At 45.4% G+C, this 23,879-nt stretch overlaps 1 protein-coding gene across 1 annotated transcript in view; it reads right to left on the reverse strand.

Moving 5' to 3' along the window:
• Positions 1–23,879, reverse strand: part of ADAMTSL3 (ADAMTS like 3) — a 352,536-nt gene that overhangs the window by 284,368 nt on the left and 44,289 nt on the right. Inside the window, exon 3 of the mRNA XM_045448581.1 lies at positions 20,060–20,179. Coding sequence (XP_045304537.1) covers positions 20,060–20,179 — 120 coding nt within the window. The remainder of the gene's footprint in view (positions 1–20,059; positions 20,180–23,879) is intronic.

Consider the following 23,879-nt stretch of genomic DNA (forward strand, 5'->3'; position numbering starts at 1 on the left):
CCATCTCTAAGGAATAACATCAATCCCAACCTGTTTTTTTTTTCCAACGTTTATTTTTGAGAGAGAGAGAGAGAGACAAAGAGAGACAGAGTGTGAGCAAGGGAGAGGCAGAAAAAAAGGGAGACACAGAATCCGAAGCAGGCTCCAGGCTCTGAGCTGTCGGCACAGAGCCCAACACGGGGCTCGAACTCATGAGCCATGAGATCATGACCTGAGCTGAAGTCGGACGCTTAACCGACGGAACCACCCAGGCGCCCCCAACCTGTTCTTTTGAATCCCAGTTTGACTCATGTATGTTTTGATCTGACAGAGGAAGCATCTGTTAGATAAAATACAGTGATAACTAATTTATCTGACACCAGTTGGAAAATGAGTTATTTTCCAGGTAATAGACAGTGGCTCTCCCAAATATCATTTTTAGTTTAGCTCTTTTTAAATTTTTTTTTCAACGTTTATTTATTTTTTGGGGGACAGAGAGACAGAGCATGAACGGGGGAGGGGCAGAGAGAGAGGGAGACACAGAATCGGAAACAGGCTCCAGGCTCTGAGCCATCAGCCCAGAGCCCGACGCGGGGCTCGAACTCCCGGACCGCGAGATCGTGACCTGGCTGAAGTCGGACGCTCAACCGACTGCGCCACCCAGGCGCCCCAGTTTAGCTCTTTTTAAATGGAAAGGACATGTGACAGCCTTTAGACAGGGATGACAATAATTTAACACCTTCTTGGTGCTCAGGATCACCTGAGGAACCTGGTGATCCTTGGGAACACTCACTATTATAAAAGCAATGGGTAAGTTTGTTGTGTTGTTAAATGTTCCCAACTGCTAAGCTTCCGAGTCCCTGAGGTTGGTTGTTCCTTTGCTGTGAAACTGTGCTATGGTTTCTTTTACCCCAGTCTCCATGCCAGCTTCCGACGGCCTTTTTCCCCTTCCTTTGTCCTTGCCACACAGAGTGACCTGGGCCCTGCTCCACAGAAGATTCTCCAGCCCATCCTTCTCAAGAGATTTACCACTGCAGGCTCTGGATGTCATTTCAGATTCAACCCTGCAGGCTTTAGGCATAGAGTTCCCGCCTAGAAAAATCCATCGTTTGGGCACATCGTGGGTGGCCAGGGCTCTTGGCCTCGTCAGCAAGCCCTCCTCCAGGCAGTCAGCACTCATAAGCAACCCAGCACCCTCTACAAAGTTCCACGCCATTTTTAAACATTAGATTTTTAACTTGCATCTCTTACAGAAAAAGGTGAGGACCTGTAGGTCAGGTACCAACCACGCCACTAGGTGCCCTGCTCTGTGACAATTCTGTCCCTCAGAGATTAAAGCCAAACCACAGTCTTGGGTGGTCTTTTTCAAATGGAGATCCACAGGGGTACAGTATTTATTCCCAGTGAATTTTTTTTTTAATTTTTTTAATGCTTATTTATTTTTGAGAGAGAGAGGCAGAGCACAAGCGGGGGAGGGACAGAGAGAGAGTGGGAGACACAGAATCCGAAGCAGGCTCCAGGCTCTGAGCCGTCAGCACAGAGCCCCACGTGGGGCTTGAACTGAAACCGTGAGATCATGACCTGAGCTGAAGTTGGGCGCTTAACCGACTCAGCCACCCAGGTGCCCCAATACCTTTTTTACTCACAAAAATATTCCATTAAATGATTTGATCTGAGCAACTTTAAGGAGTAAAGCAAGTTATGATTTCAAACCAACTCTTGACCAGTTTTGTATCGATAGATGAATATTCATATTGACCTTACTAAAAGGTTTCATCCAAACGTTAGAAGGAGGGGCATGGGCGCATGTGGGTTTGTGCAGGTGAAAATGAACACCTGAGTACATGCATTGTCCAAGCACGAATCCTGTAGACTTACCTGTTCTGAAAAAAGAATTTTAAAAAAAGGGCGGGGGGGGGGGGGGTTCCACAAGACAACAGAGTTTTCTCTATAAAAGAAAAATGGGAAGTTAAGCTCTGTCATCATCTCTTAGTGAAGTTCCTCAAAGAAAAACTAGAAGGGGACTCCCCACCAGACACAGAAAAAGGTAGACACTATTAAATAAGTATTTCGTCCTGGAGGTCAACTCCCCCATCCTTCCTGTTTGTGGAAATTGCCCCCAGCCTGCACAGGGGATAGTCACTCCTCCGGAGTGCGTCTTCATCACCACTTAGAAAGAGTATTTATCATGTTCTCCAGATCAAAGTATTATATCCTCACTTGCAGAAAACCTGAGAAATCCACTGAAAAGGAAATTTAAAACATTCATAATTCCACCATCCAAAGACAACCACTGTTAACATTTTGAGGTGTCTCTTGATGTTTTCTTTCTGTTCATGTTATGAATAAAATTGGAGACTTGTAAGATTTTATGACCTGATCTTTTAAGTTATGGATGTAATATTAACATTCCCCATGTTATTTCAAAAGTGTAAATATAATAAAAATTTGTAATATTCCATCTTAGAGATCCCATAATTTACTCAGCCATTTCTTTACAAAGATTTGGACTGTTCCTGAGTTTCACATGTTATAAATAACGACGCTATTCATGTAGTTTTGCATAAAACGTTTTGTTTCACTTAGAACATTCCCCTGAGAAAAGTCCCAGGAAAGGCAATTTGCTGGATCCGAAAGTAAAGATAGTTTTGAGGGTCTTGATATGTTGCAAAGCTGCTTATCGAAAGCCCTGTATTTATTTCAGTAGCACGAGACACCTAATCTCTGCCCCCGCAAACTCCACCACGGGGTTTTCATACTTTTTCTTTTCTTTAATGTTACGGGTAAAAATGCTCTTTGGTCATTGCTTGAATTTACATCGTCTCGCTTATAAGTTGGATCTCTCCTTGGGATTGCTAACCACCCGCTTTCCAAACAGAAGAATGGATTCTTTTCCTTTAAAATATTCATCTACCACCTTCCATTTTTCTTGCCTACCTGAAAAAACTTTATTTTGTACAGTGAGCAGTTTCACATCACTTCCATGACACGTCATTTTCCCTCAATTTTTCATTTGAATGTTTTTCGACAAATACCCATTTTAAGCCTTCTAAGTAGACCAATCCATCAATACATTTCGTTTTCCCTTCATTGTGAGTTTCTTATTGTAATTTTTAGAAATTTGAGAAACATCTACTTTTATGGCCTTTTTATATTTTTATGGTTTAATTTTTATTTAACTCTTCAATCCATCTGGAATTTATTTTGGCATGTGGTAAAGGTTTAAATTAACTTCCTCTAAATAGTTAACCAATTGTTCCAATACCACTTGTTGAATATGTTAAGTGCTCACATTTACTGAAAGTATTTGAGGTAAAATATTCACTTCTCCACCAGAGATTCTAGTGACATTATAACTTTTGAGATATTCTCATTTTTGTTATTTCCTACACAGTGTATCACTGTAGTTTTTATTTTCTCCTTGGTCGATAATTGCTTTAGGAGAATATCTTAAGATTTCTAAACGTTTACAGTTTGTATCTCAAAATATCTCCCCTAATGTCTATTCACATTAGGCTCAGAGAATGTGGCCTCTGTCAATTTCCTTATCTGATTTTTTTTCTATTTCTGTGTTTCCTAAATTCTAAAATGCCACTTTTCAAAGTTGTTTTTTTCTTTTTTCTTCGATTTTTGAAATCACAATGCAATACATCTCACGATCAACACAGTGAGTGAGTTCTGGGGATTCTTTTTCTCGCGAGCTCTTAGTAAATCAAAGATGTCTTAAGATTTTACTTCATTTTTTCGTCTCTTCCGTCGCATCTCTTTCTTGAGTCCATCGGTTGGCTCTCTGCTATCTCTACAACATAGTTACAGTCTTCTTGTCATCAATTTTATTTCCCTGTCCTTTTCTTGTGTGACTGGACTACTGACACTTGTCTCCACAGCTTTGATGTCTTGCTGACTCCAGAACGCTCCGTTTCTCCTGCATCTTGATTTCACCCAAAATCATGCCTCTCCCTCTCCAGCCTTTGTCACCTCAGGCCACCCTGCCTCCTGAGAGTCTAAGCTAGTTTCACGGGGGCAACCTCTTGTAAAAAGACAAGTCGGTGTCCCATGTTTCTTAGGTTTCTGGCTGTACACCTATTTTGCAGGAAGCCAACATCTAGGAGCGTTTAGAGAAGTGGAGGTCCCCTTCTTGCAAACTGCAGAATGTTTTGTAGGTTCGGGGATATTCCTTGCTTGGATTTCTTCGAGAGGCTGATCTATCTGGATCTGGGTGATAACCGAGTGGCTGAATTAGGAGTTGGGAAGGGAGATCTCTCAAAGACCCCTGGGGCAAGGAACCTTATTCACCCAAATCCTTTACTAAGGAATGTGTGAGTCTGAATCACCAGTGTGCACATATGGATAAGACAACATGGCCGTTGGGTCCAACACCACAAAATGCTCACGAATGATAAGGCCTGCCGGGTGTTTAATGATATTGCTGATCAGATGAACTCTGGTTGTTTAAAGTAAGATTTCCTGTGGCATGTGGGAACAGTTGGCCCTATCAGCTGTAGAGCCTAGCCACAAGATCACGCATGGCAGGCAAAACTGAACTTCAAGGCAACCTCCTACAGCGATGCTAAATAGCTCCAATCCCAGGTCCAGTCCACTTTGCTAAATTAAAGAATAAATATGCTGCATATAAATAAATTACAACATTATGGGGAGCCTGGGTGGCTCAGTTGGTTAAACGTCCAACTTCAGCTCAGGTCACGATCCCGTAATTTGTGGGTTCGAGCGCCGTGTCAGGCTCTGTGCTGACAGCTCGGAGCCTGGAGCCTGCTTCGGATTCTGTGTCTCCCTCTTTCTATGCACCTCCCCAGCTTGCACTCTGTCTCTGTCTCTGTCTCTCTCTCTCAAAAATAAAAACATTAAAAAAATTTTTTTTACTTAAATTATAAGATTAAAAAATAAAAATATAAAAATCGCTAACTAAGCTGTACAGAAATATTTTTCTATACTCATCTGAACCTGGGAAAGAACAAATGTTTTTTGCATTTATTTTGCAGGCTCTTATTCTAATATTCTACGATAAAATCTGGCAAGTTTAATGAGGTCTTTTTTTTTTTAACTTAAAAACTATGAGTAGAATATTGTAAGACTGAACACTGAGGAAAAAATATGCTTTTAAAACGTTTTAGCTAAAGGTTTACACTAAGTTCATGGCATTATAAATCCATGTGTTAAAATGGGCTGAATTTGGGACACTTACTTGATGTTACAAGAGCACTATCCTGTAATGGGGCAGGAAATTAAGCTGCTTCAAGTCAGAACACAAAATAGACTCAACTTGTAAAATATGCTAATGGTAACACAGTTTCACTGCCAATAGCAGGGCATATTTTCTGTCATTAAAATATTTTAGTGCTTAACATAGCTATTCAGAGTGTAAGGCTCACTGACACATTCTAACCTTTGTAAATGCTGACAATCCAATACCTTTTGTCACCAACCCCTAAATCAATGCTTCTCAAACATGTGCTCGTGTCAGAATGTGTGAACCATCATGGGATGCTTTTACCAGGCCCAATGGAATACGAATAAAATTAAACTTTACTTTACGATACTTGCAATGTTGGACAAAACAGAGAACTATTTTCTCTCATATTTCAGTGTGACAGAGGTCAGGGGCCACACATTTAAGAAACACCTACAGAAGAGGCAACTAATTATAAAATGTTTTGCCGCTAAATTGATTGATTTTCTTGAGAATCTGATATAGTTTAAATTGCATTGTTTAATTTTAGGTATGTGATCTGGGGCAGTGAGAAGTAAAGATGTTTTCCCTTGACCAAGACCTGGGTTTGGTGAGGTCATTGCCTCCTCCAGACCTGCAGGCTCCTTACTGATAATGCAATGACACCACCTCATAGGAACGTTGGATTTCAGAAATAAACACAGGGTTTATTTTCTTGTTGTTTGTTCTGTAATTGCTCATTTTTGTTTTACTTTTTACTCTGGACATTTTCAAGTGTAAAGACAGAATGGTATAAGGAACCCCAAGGGCCACTCACTCGGCCCCCCCATCGACAACCCAAAGCCAATCTTGACTCACCCACTACCCACCTTCCCCCATTATTTTGTAGCAAATACAAAACATCGTGTCATTGCATCAGTGAATATTTTCATAGGCATCTATAAAAGATACTCTTCTTTAACACGATCATGATACTGTTTTCGCAGCTTAAAAATTCGCAATTGACAATAAAATATTAATTTTCCAATCTTCTTATATCATCAATGGTATTGTAACTCCTGTTAGTTAGTTAGTTAGTTAGTTAGTTAAAGTCAGGATCCAACCAGGGTCCATATATTGCAAATGCTTGATGTATCTTTGAAGTTTCACTTGATCATTTCAGTTCCCCATCTACTCTTTTCTTTTTTTGTTGTGTTTTTTTTTTCCCTTTAAAATATATTTGTTGAAGAAACTGGGCTGTTTGTCCTGTAAGGTTTCCCACTGCCTGGATATTGGTGGTTGCAGAACCATGGCTTGGTTTAACACATTTCTCTGAACGCTGGATTCCTTGTAACTGGATGTTAGATCTGGAGCCATGATGTTCACATGCGGCGGAGGTGGGGGGGTAGGAACCACAGAGGGCAAGAGTACTTCATAGATGGTATTGTGTTTTTCATCAAGAGACACACAATGTTTAGGTGTCTCTTTTTGTGATCTCATTAGCAGGTATTGATATACTGCGCTTAGAACCATCAGTGCCTTGGTGGTTGCAAAATGATCATCTCATTCTATCATCCCTTCTTTAATAGATGGAATACTTCTGTAAAGATATATTTTCCTCGTTTACCACTGGTCACTCAGTGGTACGACTGCACCCACCAACACTGATTAATGCATTTTGCTATCGTTATTAATTTAGGGAATTAAACACAGTTCATATATTTAAATCCTTTGTTGTTTTCATTCTTTTTTTTTTAATGTTTATTTATTTTTGACAGAGACAGAGACAGAATGTGAGTGGGTTAGGGGCAGAGAGAGAGGGAGACACAGAAGCAGAAGCAGGCTCCAGGCTCTGAGCTGTCAGCACAGAGCCCGACACGGGGCTCGAACTCACGAGCTGTGAGATCATGACCTGAGCCGAAGTCGGACGCTCAACTGACTGAGCCACCCAGGCGCCGCTATGTCGTTTTTATTCTTATTGATGCCCAGACTGTCCCATTTTATGCTCGTAAGAGCCTATGCTAAGTTGGCTCCTGAGTCCTTGTGATGAAGTTCTAGGAATCCTGATTACCAGAGTTAATTACATAATGTTTCCAATCTCATTTTGCAGATTTCCATCCCCGAGCCATTGTCCCATGAGTCCCAGGTCCTGCTAAGTGGGAAATGATATTTAGAGACCATAATCTGGGCACTAGGGGTGCCGTTGCAGGTAAGCTGGTCATTTGGTCATTGTTTCTAAGACTTTTCAGTGAATGGAGCAAGAAAACACATCCTATTTTGTTACTTTTGTTTAAGATCAAATTCCTCAGGGGTTCTTACAGATACTTACAGTTCAACTTTAGGACTACCAGGTTTTCATTTCTCTTTTACACCCATCTCTCATTTCTCCCACACCAAGAAGCTGGGCTCTCAAGAATACCAGAAATATATTGGATGATCACTTTTGCATTGTTCATTTGCTTTATCCCACAATACCCACACAGCGGTCTCAGGTAGCATTTCAAATGCTGCCACCCACAATAAGATTACTGTCAAAAGTTTTATTGTTTTTAGTTCTCTTTGTCCTTGGATATACTCACATAGAGTCAAACTTATATGTGTTAAAGTCTTGGAATAATTCTTCTCTCTGTGCGGTTAATGCCACCAACTGAAAGCACAGATTTTTCTTTAGCTTTGTTTCTTTATTTTCGATTTGTAGAGATTATACTTTTTAAATCTAATGTCATTTTACAATTTTGTAAAAACTTCTGCAGATTCCAGAGTAAAATGTCTAAGACAGATGAATAGGAAGAAGTTTAGCTCCCATCCTTCTCCTCTATACCTTATTCTCTCTCTTCCCATATATTAGCTCTTGGGTTTGTTTTGTTTTGTTTTCAACTCTCCACAAATTTCATCTCACCTTACAGGGGCCATGCTAATACTCTCTGTATTGGTAATTTAGTAGATGTGCTCCTGAAGCAAACACAGACGATTGTTTTGCAAAGTAGCTGTAACTATAACGCACACGCAATATGCCTGTACATGGAGGTCACTTACTGAAGGGCAACTAGAATCTTATCTATATCTTATAATCTTCTCCAAAAAAAGAAAAAGCCCCCACTTCTCTAGTCTTCAACTGGAATTGCATGAGGTACCCTGGAGACAATCCTTTCTCACATTATTATTCATCCCACACCCAGCACAGTGTCTGGCACGCTGTAGAGAGTCCCTCGACATTTGCTGAGGGAACGTCTGAATGAGTCCCTGAATGAATAACTCTCCTTAGACTTCCTGCAGCTGCCAGCACGGACGCCAAACACAAAGGCCACAGTGCAAAGCATCATTTATCTTTTGTGGGCACAGTGTGTTTGGGATTAGGTTTTTAAATGGAGCATGGTTGCATTTAATGCATACATTTAACACATCACTGCTCTATTCGATACGTGTATATTTTAATGTAGTGTAAACCTAATATACAGGAAAAATTTTGAGTCCAAAACCTTGCCTTGTCCTGATCAGAAAGGAAACTCTGCTCAACCATTTTGGACTTGGCAGAATTAAAAGCTTGTCAGCATTAAATGCCAGAGGGAAGGGATCAAGAGAAGGCATCATCTAAGTGGACTAGGAGAACTGTCCTTGGTGACCTGCCATGTGGAAAGAGCGGAGAATTAGAGGCAGAACAGCCAGTGTCCAAAAAGAGAATGATGTGACTCTCCAACCAAGCCTCTGGACTAACAGTGTTTGGAGGAAAGAAATTATTTCCTCAGTTTCAGGCAGAACAGGATGGAACACACATACACACAAGAAAGAAATCCGGATAGACTCTGTTATGACAAAGGATAATGAACATGTTTGAAGAATTTCTCTTATTCCTTAAAGAAAACTCAGAAACAAAGGTATAATCAGAATTTTGTCAAGTCTCGTCACCCCTGGAAATAGACCTTCTATTCACTCTGTGTCCACAGGAGACACAGAGAAGTCACACAGGCCTGCTCCAGAATCGCTCTCAATCCAGAAGAAGAAAGAAGATGTCCATGTAAATAATTACAAACCCAAATGAAGCCTTGGGGTCCCAAGCAAGAATGAGCTGCTGTTCACCAAAGAGCAGGAAAAAAAAAAAGACTATACACTGACGACCTCCCTGGAGACGGATGGAGGAGACAGTACCTATGGTGGGCATTGCAGGAGTCACAGATATTCACTGATGAGCTTGGCATGCCAAGGGCCCGGCGTAGGCAAAGATTCAAGAAGGCAGGTCCGGTTTGGTTACAGCACTGGGCACATGAGAGAAATGGGGGAGGAGCGCCTGGGTGGCTCAGTCAGTTAAGCATCTGACTCTTGATTTCCACTCAGGTCACGATCTCACATGGGATCGAGCCCTGCATCAGGCTCTGTGCTGACCACATGGAGCCTGCTTGAGATTCTCTTTCTCTCTCTCTCTCTCTCTTGAAATAAATAAAGTTGAAAAAAAAAAAAAAAAAAAAGAAATGAGGGACAAGAGAAGCCAGGTAGCCCAGGCCAAGCTACGTAAGGACATCAATGTTGTTCAGGGGTTGAACTCTGAGGAGGGCACAAATGGGGCCCACTGAAGGTTTCTGACAAGGGATAGAACCTTCAAGAAATAAATGTCCACCATGCATTTACTCTGTGCCAGGCTGTGAGTCAGATCTGAGAGTATAATGGCGAAAAGATGCAGAAGCCCCTGCCCCTAAGGGGCTCAGAGCCTAGAGGGAGAGTCAAGGGAGGAAATTATCGCCGTGCTGGGGGCTGAGGATGAGTAATCGATGGGAGAACCTCCAAGGGGATGAGGGAAGACTGATGGAGAAAGTACTTCATTAGCTAGACCCAGCCCTGGGAAGGGAGGCGTACGTTATGTGATGTTCGTTAATTTCTACACAACTCGAATGTATTCGTGTAAGCAGCCACACGTTATTAACTTTCAGAAGTGGAAACCTGTCCAAAACAATTGCGCGTGTGCAGAATGACGAAGAGACTGGAATCACTTCTGGGAAGAGGCAATATTAAAGGCCATCAGTCACTGTCCAGGACTATCATTGCTGACCCCGGGGACGTGAGGCTCAGCAGAAAGTGCTCCAAACCTCAGATCCTGGACTGGGTTTCTTGGAACCGTTTGTGATGCAGCATCCCCAACAGGGTTTGCTGTTTGGATGAACGAGCCACCCAGACGAGCACCAGAAGTTCAAACTGCCCAAGTGCCCTCTCGGACCACAGCCGCCTTCTCCTCTCCTCAGCCCCCGCCCCCCTACCACCCCCGCCACCACCCAGGAAGGTCACAGTCCGCTCAGGAGGCAGGAAATGCTGTAAGAAAATAATTCCTAAGATGCTAAAGGAAGGAAGCCAGCAAGCAAGCACACCAACTCTCACCTGGGTGGGAAGGGAAGGCAAGGACGGCATCAGGGGCTCCCCTGACGACATAATGACTGAACTAGAACATAAACAAGGGCTCGCATGAATGACAGGGGAGAGACACGGGGCATAAGAGGCAGAGGGCGATGGTCCAAGAACTGGGACACTTGGCGCAATGTCTGCCATTGGAGAAGAGCCACGAGAAAGGACACGGGGAAGCTTCGTAGGTAAAACCAGGCCCGGAAATTCACTGGGAGGCAGTGCCCAGAGGACATCCACGTGGGGCATCCCTAACAGCCACATGCTTGTCCCCCACTTGCCCTTGGAATGTCCTACCAAGTACAGCAGCCAGCAGCACCCACCTCGGGACCACAGATCCCACTTGGTAACCGCACCCCAAGAGGGGACAGTCAAGTCCAGGCTGTGAAGGCGGAGGACCACGCGTCCAGTCTGCCTGGGCCATCTCGGTCCCAAGAAAACCGGGACAGTTGGCCGCCCTACAGAAGCTTACATAACTCATACGAAGAGCGTTATAAACAGTAACTCAATATACAGAGCAACACAACAGACACTTTCAAGAAACTTCTCTACCTGGCCCCAGGCATCCGCCTGGCACAGCCATTTTCCCACCACCCAGAAGAGCCCTCAAGAATTCCTCGGCTCGCCCCCAATCCAGATCCAAGAAAATACGGTGTGTCCACAGAATGACCCGAGCCTCGCAGAGCCTTAGTCCGTCAGGAGCCTCTTTGCAAGCCATGCCTGCACTGCTCCGATGTAGGCCAGAATTGGCCCAACAAAAGGAAACATTTCCAAACTCCAAATAAGCCAATCCAAACATAATGCTTAAAATCCCTCATGATAGGGAATAAATTCCATTATTGCCTCCACATCCAGCCCTATGTCTTTTCTTGCCGGACATGGCTCGCTCACTCTCTCTCTCTCTCTCTCTCTCTCCCCCCTGGCCTGCACATAAACTCACCTCTTTTTTGTGGCTCTCTCCATCTCTGGTTTTTCTCCTTGACCAAAGAAAGAAACGAGAAGGCTCCCCCCAGCCCCCACTTCATCCTCACAGGAAGACTACCATTACAGCTCCTTGTCCCAAGTCCCGCACTTTTCCAAGATGGCAGACACGAACGAGACCTCTGCCTTTGCCACAGCAGAATACCAGCCCTGGCATCCCCTGCAGAGGAACACGTGTTCGGCGGCAGAGATGAGAGGTTGAGAGGTGAGCGCACTTACTTTCATCCAAGCGGAGAGGGTGACGCAGTGGAGTTGCCTGAAGTGACCCAGTCTCACGGTGCTTGAAGACAGAGCATCTCTGAGCAGGGACCAGCCTGCTCTCAGGGAGAAGGGATGTCTGAGCACAGACAGCAAGGGCATTGTCAGGACGGGACCCGTCTCTCAGCACTCGTGACTTGTAGGGGAAGCTGCATTTGGGGCTGTCTTGACCTTTACGCCACCCATACCCACCATGTAACCTACCTGGTGAAAGTGACAAAAATTAATAATAATACACAGTACCCACCCCCCCCATGAGTCTAGGAAGACAGCGTTAGAAGAGGAAAGTGTCTGCATAGTTCAAAAGCCAGAGCCCGAGTCTCCAATAACAGACCCCATTCTTTCATGCTTGAGAAACAGCTGATTTGCAAAAAGCTCAATGATAATGAAATTCAGCGCTCACGTGTGCCAGAGCCGGTCAGAACAGCATGTCCCGCCGCATGCACAACATTCATGTATTTGCTCTGTGCCTCGACTGGGAACAGAGTACAAGTTATTCCAATTAACACATTCTTGTCTTCTCCTCACAGACCATGAGCTCGCTTTCTCATTAGATCGCTAAATCTTTGGAATATTTAAGGAGCATAACTGCATTTGACCAAGATTACTCACTAACAAAGGAATGAGCTATTCAAGCTCAGATGGTGTGCTGCTTAAAAACATTATCCACACAGGCCAGAAACAACACGGAAACTCTCCTATCTGGAGAATACGCGAGCGTTCATTTTGACCGGGGAAGGAGCTGACAATACCCTATACGTGCGAGGCCTGTGTCTATCTTCCTCCACCAGAAATTTCAGAAGTTGGTATACACTTCCCAAGTTACAAACTATTACATAAATAACTTGGAAATGTCAAGTGATATTTCTTGAGGCCTGCCAACAGCTGAACCACCAGGAAGCTCATCGCCAAGATATTCGTGGAAAGTTCAGAAGAAGTTCCTTCGAGAAAGACGTACTCACAGCAAACAGATTTCTTCTCCTTAGGAAAAAAAAATGCATAAGTCAATAGTTACATTAAGGAGAAGGAAAATTGGGTTTGTCGTAAGGGTTTAAGAAAAAAGACTTTTAAAAGAAGTTTGGAAATGAGACTCCACAAAGACTTCGTTATTAATGTATTATTATTACTACTAGCATTAAAAATTCATTCAAACATTTCTCTCATACTTTTCCTTCCCACAGATTAGATGTAAAAATGTCTTAACTGAGCTTAAGGGCAAAGAACAGGCACTTGGCTTTGCTACCGCCTTGGCTGTGTGATCTTGGGTAAGACCCTGTTCCTCTCTGGGGCTGGGGCTCCTCACCTGAAAAAACAGAATCCCTACGTGTCCTTCCCACTCTGACTTGCTATAATTCCAAATGCCTGTCAGGGCCACAGACCCAGCCCTCCGCCTCCCCGGCAATGGAAACAGTAGAGAAAACACAAGTTGGAGAGGCATTTTGAACTCAGAAATCACACCAGCAGGCGGTCAATGGCATCCAGGAAAGGAAAGAGTCAACTGTGACCCCATCCATAGCATCATAACGCCTTAGGATTTTACAAGTACACAATTTTACAGACACGGAATGAGTCACGTGAGAGTCTGGGTTTGATTTCGGGAGCGTAACTCAAATTCTTAAAAAGGACACCCGTCGAAGGCAAGGCTGGGGCAGGGCAAGGGAGGTGTGCGAAGTCAGATTGTAAGAGCTAAAGAGCATAGGGAAAAGTAGCAAGAGACAGTAAGAATTTGAAAATCAACTGGTCACTGAGGGAAGTGATAGATCAGAGTGTAGGAAACAGAGTTTTTAACTTAAAAAAAAAAATCTTGAATCCACTTAAACGTGGGCAGTGAAGAGACAAAACACACGCCAAATTAGGGGCTCCTTACCTAACTGAAGGTAGTAACTGAACCTAATTGAGAAGGTCACAGAGGAGAAGGCATGATGGGTACAAACAGGTGTACAAGGACCTCTGCAACACGAAATCAAGGCGTGTTCTGCATGGCTACCCGCTTACATCGGAATTCACCCTAGGTTAATTTGGGAGAAGTCAGAACCCACCACTAACTCAACACACAGCCTTGTCCTGCCTGCCTGGAGTCTGAGTTATTAAAGCTTTGTTCTGCCTCTGTGTGTCTCGTCCTCGAAAGGTGGCAAGGCACACGTTACACCAGCATGTAAGCAGGCGAAGACCATGCACGCACCACGGGAAAACGAACATGGGTGCTGATTCCTAAGTGTGTGTAACCTCCTTTTATCCCACGATGGTTGCCAGTAAGAGGAAGCGTATTCCAGCAAACCCACAAGGTCTGGGAAGACACACCTTCCGTATTTCCCTACACCTAACAAACGCTAAACGCACACACACACAACAACGACAACAACAACAAAAACCCACAAAAATAAAAGACTACTTTGTGCAAGACCAAGAGTTTCGCTAACTTTTTCTTGTCAATGTAGAGTCTCCATTTTTTTTTTTTTTTTTGACGTCCACTTATTTTGAGAGAGACAAAGTGCAAGTCGGGGAGGAGCAGAGAGAGAGAGGGAGACAGAGAGTCCGAAGCAGGCTCCAGGCTCTGAGCTGTCAGCACAGAGCCTGACGCAGGACTCGAACCCACGAACTGTGAGATCATGACCCGAGCCAAAGCCGGACGCTTAGAGGACTGAGTATTCCAGGTGCCCCAAGTTTCGCTAACTTTAAAAAAAAAAAAAAAAAGAAAAGAAATGACTTCCCACCAAGAAAGACTAGCCTGGAACAGACTTTTAAATCTGTCCCCATAATAAACTTTGGAGGCCCCAAGTTTAAAGTTTCAGTGCGCTACAGGCGAGGATGGTGAGGGCTGCCTTCCTCCTTCCCAGAAGGAGACATGGGTGACGTGACTGACCGCCACAACAGCCACAGAGAAAGAACAAACTGCACAATTCAAGACTCCGCTTCCTAGAACCGACCGGCCTTCGGCCGTTTGCCCGTGAACAGGTCCTCCCTGGGATAAACTCCAAAACCACCATGAGCAATGACAGAAGAATTTACCCCAGAGAATTTATCCCTTCTGGACCACAAGCCCTTCACCGAACACGGGTTAACCACCTTGTATGACTGATGCAACCAAATGTCAGGATGCTTCCACTGCAAGGATATGCTCACCAAACGGGAAGTCCGCGCCATTTTAACATCAGCTACCATGTTCCGTCCGGACTTTGAAGGAAAAATGCCGTTCCTAGTGTGATAATAATCGTGTGTATAAATGCCATCGGCATAGCTAATTCTTAAGTCCTGAAGGTGCTAAGTTAAGAATGAGCTAAGGACGCAACTCAGCGATATTAACTCATTCCCTTGGGTCTAGTACAGTCTACTAAGGTTTAACAGCAGAAGCAGGATTACGAGGAAAGGAGATCATTTTCTGGGTGATTCTCTTGAAAGGAGCAGGCAGCTATATCTCAGAGGGGCAGCCTGAAATCGGAGTGCAGTAGTCTTAGTTTTTGCAAACACGTGTCTGGGTGTCCTTGAGTTGGTCACTTATACATCCAGAGCCTCTGTTTCCTCGACTCGTAAAACGAGGCGTTGAGCCAAGGTCCGCGGCAGATGTAAAATTCTATGATTCTCTAAGTGACAGTTTACTGTGCTGCTGGCAGGTCCACCTTGAGAATCGGAATGATCCAATTAGCACTCTGCAGTGTGGACTATTCTAGCTGTAGTTTAAAAACAAAACAAAACAAAACAAAATAAACAAACAAAAAACCCAACAATTTCAAAGTGATCCGGATCATGCAACACGGTCACCTTGTTTTTCAATACAAATGGAGAATCTGACGCTGAAATCTGACGGCAAAGATGCTGAAAAACGTTGTTAAACTACGAGCTAATTCGTAGCAGAAGCAAGACGGGGGCTGCCTGACTACCAGCCGGTTTGCCCCGAACCACACGGTTACCCAGTTGGCTTCGGCACTAATTTCCTGCACCAGAAGCCGCCTCGGCCCCTGCATAATCCATAGTGCGCCTTTTATGTGACTCATTAAACGCAGCCTACATCACAGCTGTGCTTTACTGGCCTCAGGGTTATTCGTTTTCCAGACACCTCCTCTAGGAGCCATTGGAAGGGTGACCTTAAAGGTCTTCATGCAAAGCAGGCCAGGATGAAATACTCGAAAAAGCCCTACGAGGACGGTTGAAGACGGCAAATATCTATCTACCACCTGCCTGCTTCCCATTTTATCAAACGAGCGCTCTGTGGGTAGGACAATCCTCGGGAACCCAGTCCCGATGCTATCACTTCCAGAGGCAGGCTGCAGCCTCAAGGACAGAAGCTCTCTGTGTCACTCTGGCTTCAGGCCGCTGCCCCAGCAGAAAGGGGCGTCTGCACAAATCTGCAAGTGTGACAGCACAGACACCAGCCTGGACGGCCACTCGCACCCACCCGCACCTGTTCCTAGCCAGGCAATGCCAGCAGGTGATGGGGGGCGGGGGGCGGAAGGTAGGTGACAGGTACACCAGACAACTGCCCCCCACCACCCTCCGGATGTGGGCTCGGTGAGGGAGGGACAGCCCTGAAAACCTTTTAGGGACAGCTGGGGAAATTCTGAGCCAGGAACAATGCCTCATGCCACCGAATTCACTGTGGTGTCCCAGTACGGACAACTTGTTCCAAAGAATACAACTTACAGGGACATCAAAGCCTAAATTATGTCGGACCCGCCAACTTGTCAAATCTCTCCGACATGATGCTGTATGAGGGAGGCCAGACACGTATGGGTATGTGCTATACGACTCCATTCATGTAAAATTACAAATAAAAAGCAAAAGTATAATCGTGACAGAAGCCAGAACGGCGTTATTTCTTCAGTGGGAGGAAACTAAGGTGTTGCAAACGCTCCATTTCTTGATCTGGGTGCGACAACACAGGTATAAAGACATTTAAAAATTTGTCAAGTTCTCCCCTTCAGATATGCGTGCACTTGCCTATATCGTGCCATGCCTGAATAAGTTAATTTAAGTATGGCTCAAGGTCCCCCGATGTCAATGGAGAACATGCCTCTTCCTCTCCTGCAGCATAAGCATATCTGAGATTCTCCGAATGGGGCCTCTGCGAAGCGTATCAGTAATAACAGTATCTACATTCAGAGCTTACATGCAGCAGGCCCTGTGCAGAGACACCTGTATGAATTACCTCCATTCAGCCTTAATGCACTTCCACAGGGTAGAGACCATCCACGTCTGCATTTCACACAGGAAGTGTGACGTGTGAAGTGAAGTAACGGGTCCAGAGTCACAAGGGAAGTCAAGCGGTCACACGTCAGAACAGGGATTCAAAACCAAAGCAATGCTCTTAATTGGTGTTCATGTTTCACTGCATGGTGCAGACCCAGGGGAGTTCTCTCACTGGGCGAGGTTGGACTCATTCTCTCGTCCCTCTGCCCGAGAGGCTCCCCCTAGTACAATGCAGCCAGCACGCTCAGCGTTAAGAGGAAAGGGAACCAAGGCATGGGGTGATGGATCGTCTCTAGCTGAGAACATTCTGGAAGTTCATTCGGGAAATACACCGAGTTTGGTGCAAAGGCCTGTGCAGCCTGTTTGCTTGGTCTTTGTTAGCAGAAAGCAGGTGCTGTTATCGACTGGTTCTAGTGTGACCTTATTCCTTTCCCTTAAGGGAAACACATGGTGGGGAGAATACAGAATGTTTTCATATGCTATTCACTGGGGCTTTTTGGAACACCATGTTTTAGGACAACATTTCCACAGTATGCCACACACTTTTAAGATCTTCTTTAGGCCTGGGGTGCCTGGTGGCTCAGTGAGTTGAGCGTCCGACTTCAGCTCAGGTCATGATCTCACGGTTCGTGGGTTCGAGCCCTGCATTGGGCTCTATGCTGACAGCTCAGAGCCTGGAGCCTGCTTCCGATTCTGTGTCTCCCTCTCTCTCTGCCCCTCCCCTGCTCACACTCTGTCTCTCTCAAAAATAAACATTAAAAAACATTTTTTAAAGAGTCTTCTTTAGGCCTTTTGAAAAGGCTGAGGGAACTTACTTTCCTCCAGCTTGTACACTGTTATTATATTAAGGATAATGTCTGTAGAACCTGGAGCGCACATTAACCACTCTTTAATTAAAAAGTACATAGCTCATGGTTTTCCAGATGCCCTCTTTTATCACGTAATGCCTTCTCAATTAGTTCCCTGAAATTTTCCTATGAAAACCTGTTGAATCATTGATTTCTCGATTACAAGGAGCCATAAATTACAGGCCCTGTAAAAATCCACCGGGGAGAAGGGCAGAAAGCAACTTAATGAGAACGTAGCAACCAGGCCCCAAAGCCCATCCGAAGTGTTAACTGGGCCCCATTATGTGAACACGGGATCATCCCTTGCCCAGCCCTGCTGCCCACAGTAACTATTCACACACTCATTTTTCAAGACACTTGAAAATCCTGATTGTATGTCGAAATTTTTTATTAAAAATTGGTCTCGGTGCAGCCAGGTGGCTCAGTCGGTTAAACACCCAACTCTTGGTTTCAGGTCAGGTCATGATCTCATGGTTTGAGGGTTCGAGCCCCACATCGTGCTCTGCACTGACAGTGCGAAGCCTGCTTGGGATTCTCTCTCTCTCCCTCTCTCTCTCTGCCCCTCCCCTGCTCTCTCTCTCTCAAAACAAACAGACTTAAAAAAACAATTAGTCCTTTTTTTTTTTTTAATTTTTTTTTTTCAACGTTTATTTATTTTTGGGACAGAGAGAGACAGAGCATGAACGGGGGAGGGGCAGAGAGAGAGGGAGACACAGAATCGGAAACAGGCTCCAGGCTCTGAGCCATCAGCCCAGAGCCCGACGTGGGGGTCAAACCCACGGACCACGAGATCGTGACCTGGCTGAAGTCGGACGCTCAACCGACTGCGCCACCCAGGCGCCCCAAAAAACAATTAGTCTTTATCTCACTCCTGCCCCTGAGCCCCCGGGTAGCTCCCTGCCCACAGGTGGGTCCCCGTGCAGCTCACCCCAACCCCAGCCCCACGGCCAAATGCCCTGAGCACAGGCCACTCAGCAGCAGCTTAGAGGATCGGAACGGCCTGCCCACAGCCAGACCACTCCCTGCTGTCACGTCTCACATCTGCCCACGCTGCCAGAGCCTCTGCTCCTGAGGAGCACCTTCCACCTGCGAACCAGCTGCTGCAGTCAAGCCCGAACTTGCCAGCTTTGACCACACGGAGGAGGACACCTCGGTCATAGGCCCGTTTTCTTCCACCCCATCGTGTGCCCTGTTAACACAGCGTAGCCCCATTCTGCATCTGCACCCGGCCCTGTGGGTACCAAGATCCGCCAAATCCTCCAAAACCCTCCCAGACCGCCCGGTGAATTCAGGCCCTACCATCTAGAACCCTCTGCATCTGGCAGAGTTGACCCACGCTGCTGCAGACAAGGTGTGAGTGACCTCAAAGACGTGTATGACCCTTAACGCCGTTAAGGGGACAACGTGAGCCGCGAGTGGAAGAGAATCACGGCGCCCAGTGCCCAGCTTGCACGCCTCCGCCAGGCACAGCCTTATTCCGCGGTGAGCCGTCGGGAAGTCCTTGACACACACACACACACACACACACACACACAGCCACCCCTACCCTGTTCCCTTCTGGAAAATGGGCTTGGGAAGGAAAAAAAAAAAAAACAATGTCGGCACAGTCAAAAGAAAGGAAGTAAAAGCTAAGAGAGAGAAAAAATTAATGCCTAATCAGAAAACAGTGCTCTTTGAGAAACTTAACGGAAGACCACAGGGGAGGGGAAGGTTAAAAAAAAAAAAAAAAGTTACAGAGAGGGAGAGAGGCAAACCATAAGAGACCCTTAAGGACTAAGAGCAAACTGAGGGTAGACGGGGGGTGGGGGAGAGGGAAAATGGGTGATGGGCATTGAGGAGGGCACTTGTTGGGATGAGCACTGGGTGCTGTATGGAAACCAATTTGACGATAATTTATATTTAGAAAAACAAAAAGAAAGAAAACAGAAAACAGTGCCGTTGGACAACTTCAGAACTGAATAATAAATCTGGTGAGGAGTAAAATGAACGAAGCCGTCATGTATATTTCTGATGAAAATAAGAAAAAGTGACTCAAGCCAACCTCCCCACCAGAGCAAGAGCCACACATTGTGTAGGAAATTGTATACAAGCATGGGCAGGCCAGCAGTCTCGGGATCCCTCCAGAGAGTCAAAGGCCTATTGTGTTAGCTGTGCCAAGGGGGAAAATACAATTACTTTGAAGTTATTTTTGAGAAACCATTTCCTGCCCGTCGGCAAATGGCAAAGCCAAAGGTAAGCTCTTTTGTGAGGTTCTTACCTGGTCATCATAGCGGTAGGTGAGGAACTGCTCCCCGGTCGTGTCTTCGAGGAAACTTCCCTGAGGGGAAAGTGCAAACTCAGGAAGGAAATATGCTCCAGGAGACTTCTCTGCTGCGGTCTGAAAGGCAAGGTCACCTGGTTACAAACGAGGCTCCAGTGAGCACCCCCGAAAAACCGTGATTGTACCCACTAAAGTCTGTACTAAGAAAAGGGAAGTGGCCTCTCTTAGTAAAGGCCAAGGTGAGACGCACCAGGTGTCTGTGTTGAGGCACTGGTAGGCTAGGATATCACACAGCTTCACCTCAAGTTGGCGCACCGGTTATTTATTCCCCGACACCTGCCCCCTCCCCACAACCCTCCAATGATTCAGCTACAGTGTGGTTAACTTGATTATTTAAAAAAAATTTGTTAATGTTTATTTACTTTTGAGAGAAAGAGAAGGAGAGAGAGAGAGAGAGGTATGAGCAGGGAAGGAGCAGAGAGAGGGAGACACAGAATCTAAAGCAGATTCCAGGCTCCGAGCTGTGATCACAGAGCTCAATGCAGGGTTCAAACTCACAGACCGACAGATCATGACCTGAGCTGAAGTCGGACGCTCAACTGACTGAGCCGCTCAGGCGCCCTGCGGTTAACTTGATTATTAAGTGCTGTTGTTACAAATCCATTGTTTCTAGGACTTTCTTTTTTTTGCTTCCTTCCTCCCTTCCTGTCTTCCTTCCTTCCTTCCTGTTTTTGTTTGTTTGGTGAAGGAGTGAGAAACAAATTTTTTTCCCTACTACAAAAGAAATCCACATTCATCGAAGAAACCTTTGAAGATACGGAGGAACACAAAAGAAAACCAAGATCGCCCCATAATCCCTTCAACCTATAATAACCACGTGTAATTGTTCTGGCATATTCCCTTTGAGACTTTACTTTCTCCTAATGCTTTGTATGTTTATGTAAAAATCCAAGATGAAATAAACATGGCTCTTGCAGGAAGACTCCGTTTCGTTCAAGGAAAAGCTCATACGCTGGCGTCTGGAGCATTAGACATAAGCCCCCGCCGTCAGGGTTGAGGGGAGTCAGGAGGCAGGACGTCATCTCTTAGACACTATGGGTTGGGTACAACGACCCAGTGGACTTGCTGCCATCACTTGTCATCACCTCCAGCCTGGGGAAGCCCAAGCGAGAAGGTGCTGGAGGCTACACGGTGTCTCCCAGGATCACTGCCTTGACTATTGAAAATGGATGGAAGAGACACAGGAGGTGGGGAGCCCCCAGTGTGCAGCCCCATCCGATCCAAGGACACCGATCAAGGACTACGTCTCCCACAGGGGACCTCACTCCGCCTGCTTGGGCAGGAGTTAAGAATCCAAGAGGCCACAGGTGTTACTCTGAGGAAAACACTCTCTGCAAACAGGAAGAGTGAGCAACAAAAGCACCCCTCAAATACCTCTGCTCCCCCAATGGTCACATTCTCAAACTGAAGCAGGAACTCTGGTTAAAGCAAAACATCCATTCGAACACCACGCTTTAAGAAGAGAAAGCAGGGGCGCCAGGGTGGCGCCAGGTCAAGCATCTGACTCTTGGTTTCAGCTCAGGCCATGAACTCGCAGTTCGTGAACTCGAGCCTCGCGTTGGACTCTGTGCTGACAGCACAGAGCCTGCTTGGGATCCCCCCGCCCCCGCCCTTCTTGTGTGTTCACTCACAAGCTCTCTCTCTCAAGATAAATAAATAAACTTTAAAAAAAAGAGAGAGAGAAATCAGTATGTGATACCTTTGTGAAGGCACATAAAACAGATAACTCTCTTTTGGTCAGCCCTAGACTGTTCACAAACATTTCAAGATTTTCTTATTAAATTTCATTCACACGAGGGTTGCAGCACCAAGTGGGTGTCAGGAATCTTCCCAGAGCCATGCATCCCCACGTCCCCCTTGCTTTCCCTCAGAGTGGCTTGCTTGAGTCTGGATTAATCTAGTCTGAAGTGAGGAAAATAGGAAGATCACCTGTAAAAGTTCTGTTAAGCAGCAAAGCCTCCCTTCACACAGGCCTGTCACCTCAGTGTCCAGACCACCGCTGTGTTCTGGGCAGGTTTTCTCTATTATGCCAGCTTCTGTGGGGAAGGCTGTGTTGCCAAAGTTATGGGGTCACTTGCAGCCTGCAGCAAAGCCAGGGTGTTAAAGGTCTGGCAGGGAAGTCTGTCCAGGCCCCGCCAGGGGTACAGACTGCATCTATCACACCCGGCCAGCCAGCGTTCTGATCACTGCTGGACATTATCTCTAAGTGGCCTGGGAAGGAAAAGGAAGAGGAGCTAATACCACAGACCCCACAGAGACAACATGGCTCTCACACATCTTAGTGCTCTTTTATGGCTCTCAACATGAAATACTAGAAAAAGCAAAAACCTCTCCAGTACTAACGTTTTCACTCCTCGGTATTTATTAGCATAGGAAAAAAAAATAGCTTGATTATAGCTATGGCTGGTTACGTTCTGCTTTCTGACCTGCTTTTCCAATCTTTCAATTTTATCAGGCTTAAAAAACAAAAGTGAGGGGTGCCTGGGTGGCTCAGTCGGTTAACTGTCCAACTTTGACTCAGGTCACGATCTCACAGTTCACAAGTTTGAGCCCTGCCTCAGGCTCTGTGCTGACAGCTTGGAGCCTGGAGCCTGCTTCAGATTCTGTGTCTCCCTCTCTCTCTGTGCCTCCCCTGCTCATAATCTGTCTCTGTCAAAAATAAATAAAGGTTAAAAAAATTTTTTAATTAAAAAAACAGTGAGATGGGAATAAAAAAGTCCATGTGGAAATAGGAGATGAATTTAATGATACAATTTCTTACTTCTGTGTATGTTTCCTGGGAAGTCTGAATATGTGTCAAAGATCAATTATTCTCACCAAAGAAAAACACATCTAGGTAAAGCTCAGGGGAAATCTTGCATAACTGCAAGAAAATGATGGATTTCATCTTAAGACAGTTCAGGTAACCTGCTTACTAAAATGCCTAGCGAACAGTCCATGAGAATTAGTTGCTGTAGTTGTGATTTGCCTCTTTTGCCTTCAGTGTTCATAGAATTATAATTTTAAATGCCTAAGGAGACTTGCCATATGTGCCTGGCGCACCACAGAGCAGAAGCCAGGCCCAGAACCCATGAGCAGCTACGTGTGAAGACACAGATCTAGTTACCAAAAGGGGGGGGGTCATTGGGAGGTGTCTGGGAGCATCACCTGAAAACAGTTCCCTGAATACAAGGGGCCCCCTACTATAGTGATTTATATTTAGTGACCTATACATTCCACATGTATTTACTGAGTACCTACTATATGCCTGGAACCATTCTAAGAGCTCTGGGTACACTGAGGAACAAGAAAGAGGAGGTCCTTGTTTTTATGGAGGTTACCTTCTAAGGCGAAGAGACACCTACTATGTAAACAAATCCATAAACAAGAGGAAGAAAGTTCTACGTGCTCTAAAGGAAGCAAACAGGGTGATAGGAGAATCAAGTTGAGTTTGCAGAAAGAGAGTCAGTGAGGCTGATCCCGTGTGGACAAGGAAGAGAGCAGCTGAAGGGGAGACAAGAGAGAATGGAAGGAAGAGGCAGGACATTCAGAGCACTGTGGGCCCAGGCAAGGGGTTAGAGAACCACCAGGAGTATCTCAAAGGTTGACTGCTTCATGGAGGATGGGTTAGAGGAGGCAGCAATGGAGCCATAAAGACCAGCTGGGAGGCAGCTGCACTAATCCAGGTGAGAAGAGATGACTCCCCAGACGAAATGATGCCAGAGGAGAAGGGAGAGCTGAATAGGCCAGAAGTAGATCCTCCAAGAGTTGCTGGTGG

This window comes from Leopardus geoffroyi, chromosome B3, assembly GCF_018350155.1.
Source record: "Leopardus geoffroyi isolate Oge1 chromosome B3, O.geoffroyi_Oge1_pat1.0, whole genome shotgun sequence".
In the NCBI taxonomy this organism is placed as follows: domain Eukaryota; kingdom Metazoa; phylum Chordata; class Mammalia; order Carnivora; family Felidae; genus Leopardus; species Leopardus geoffroyi.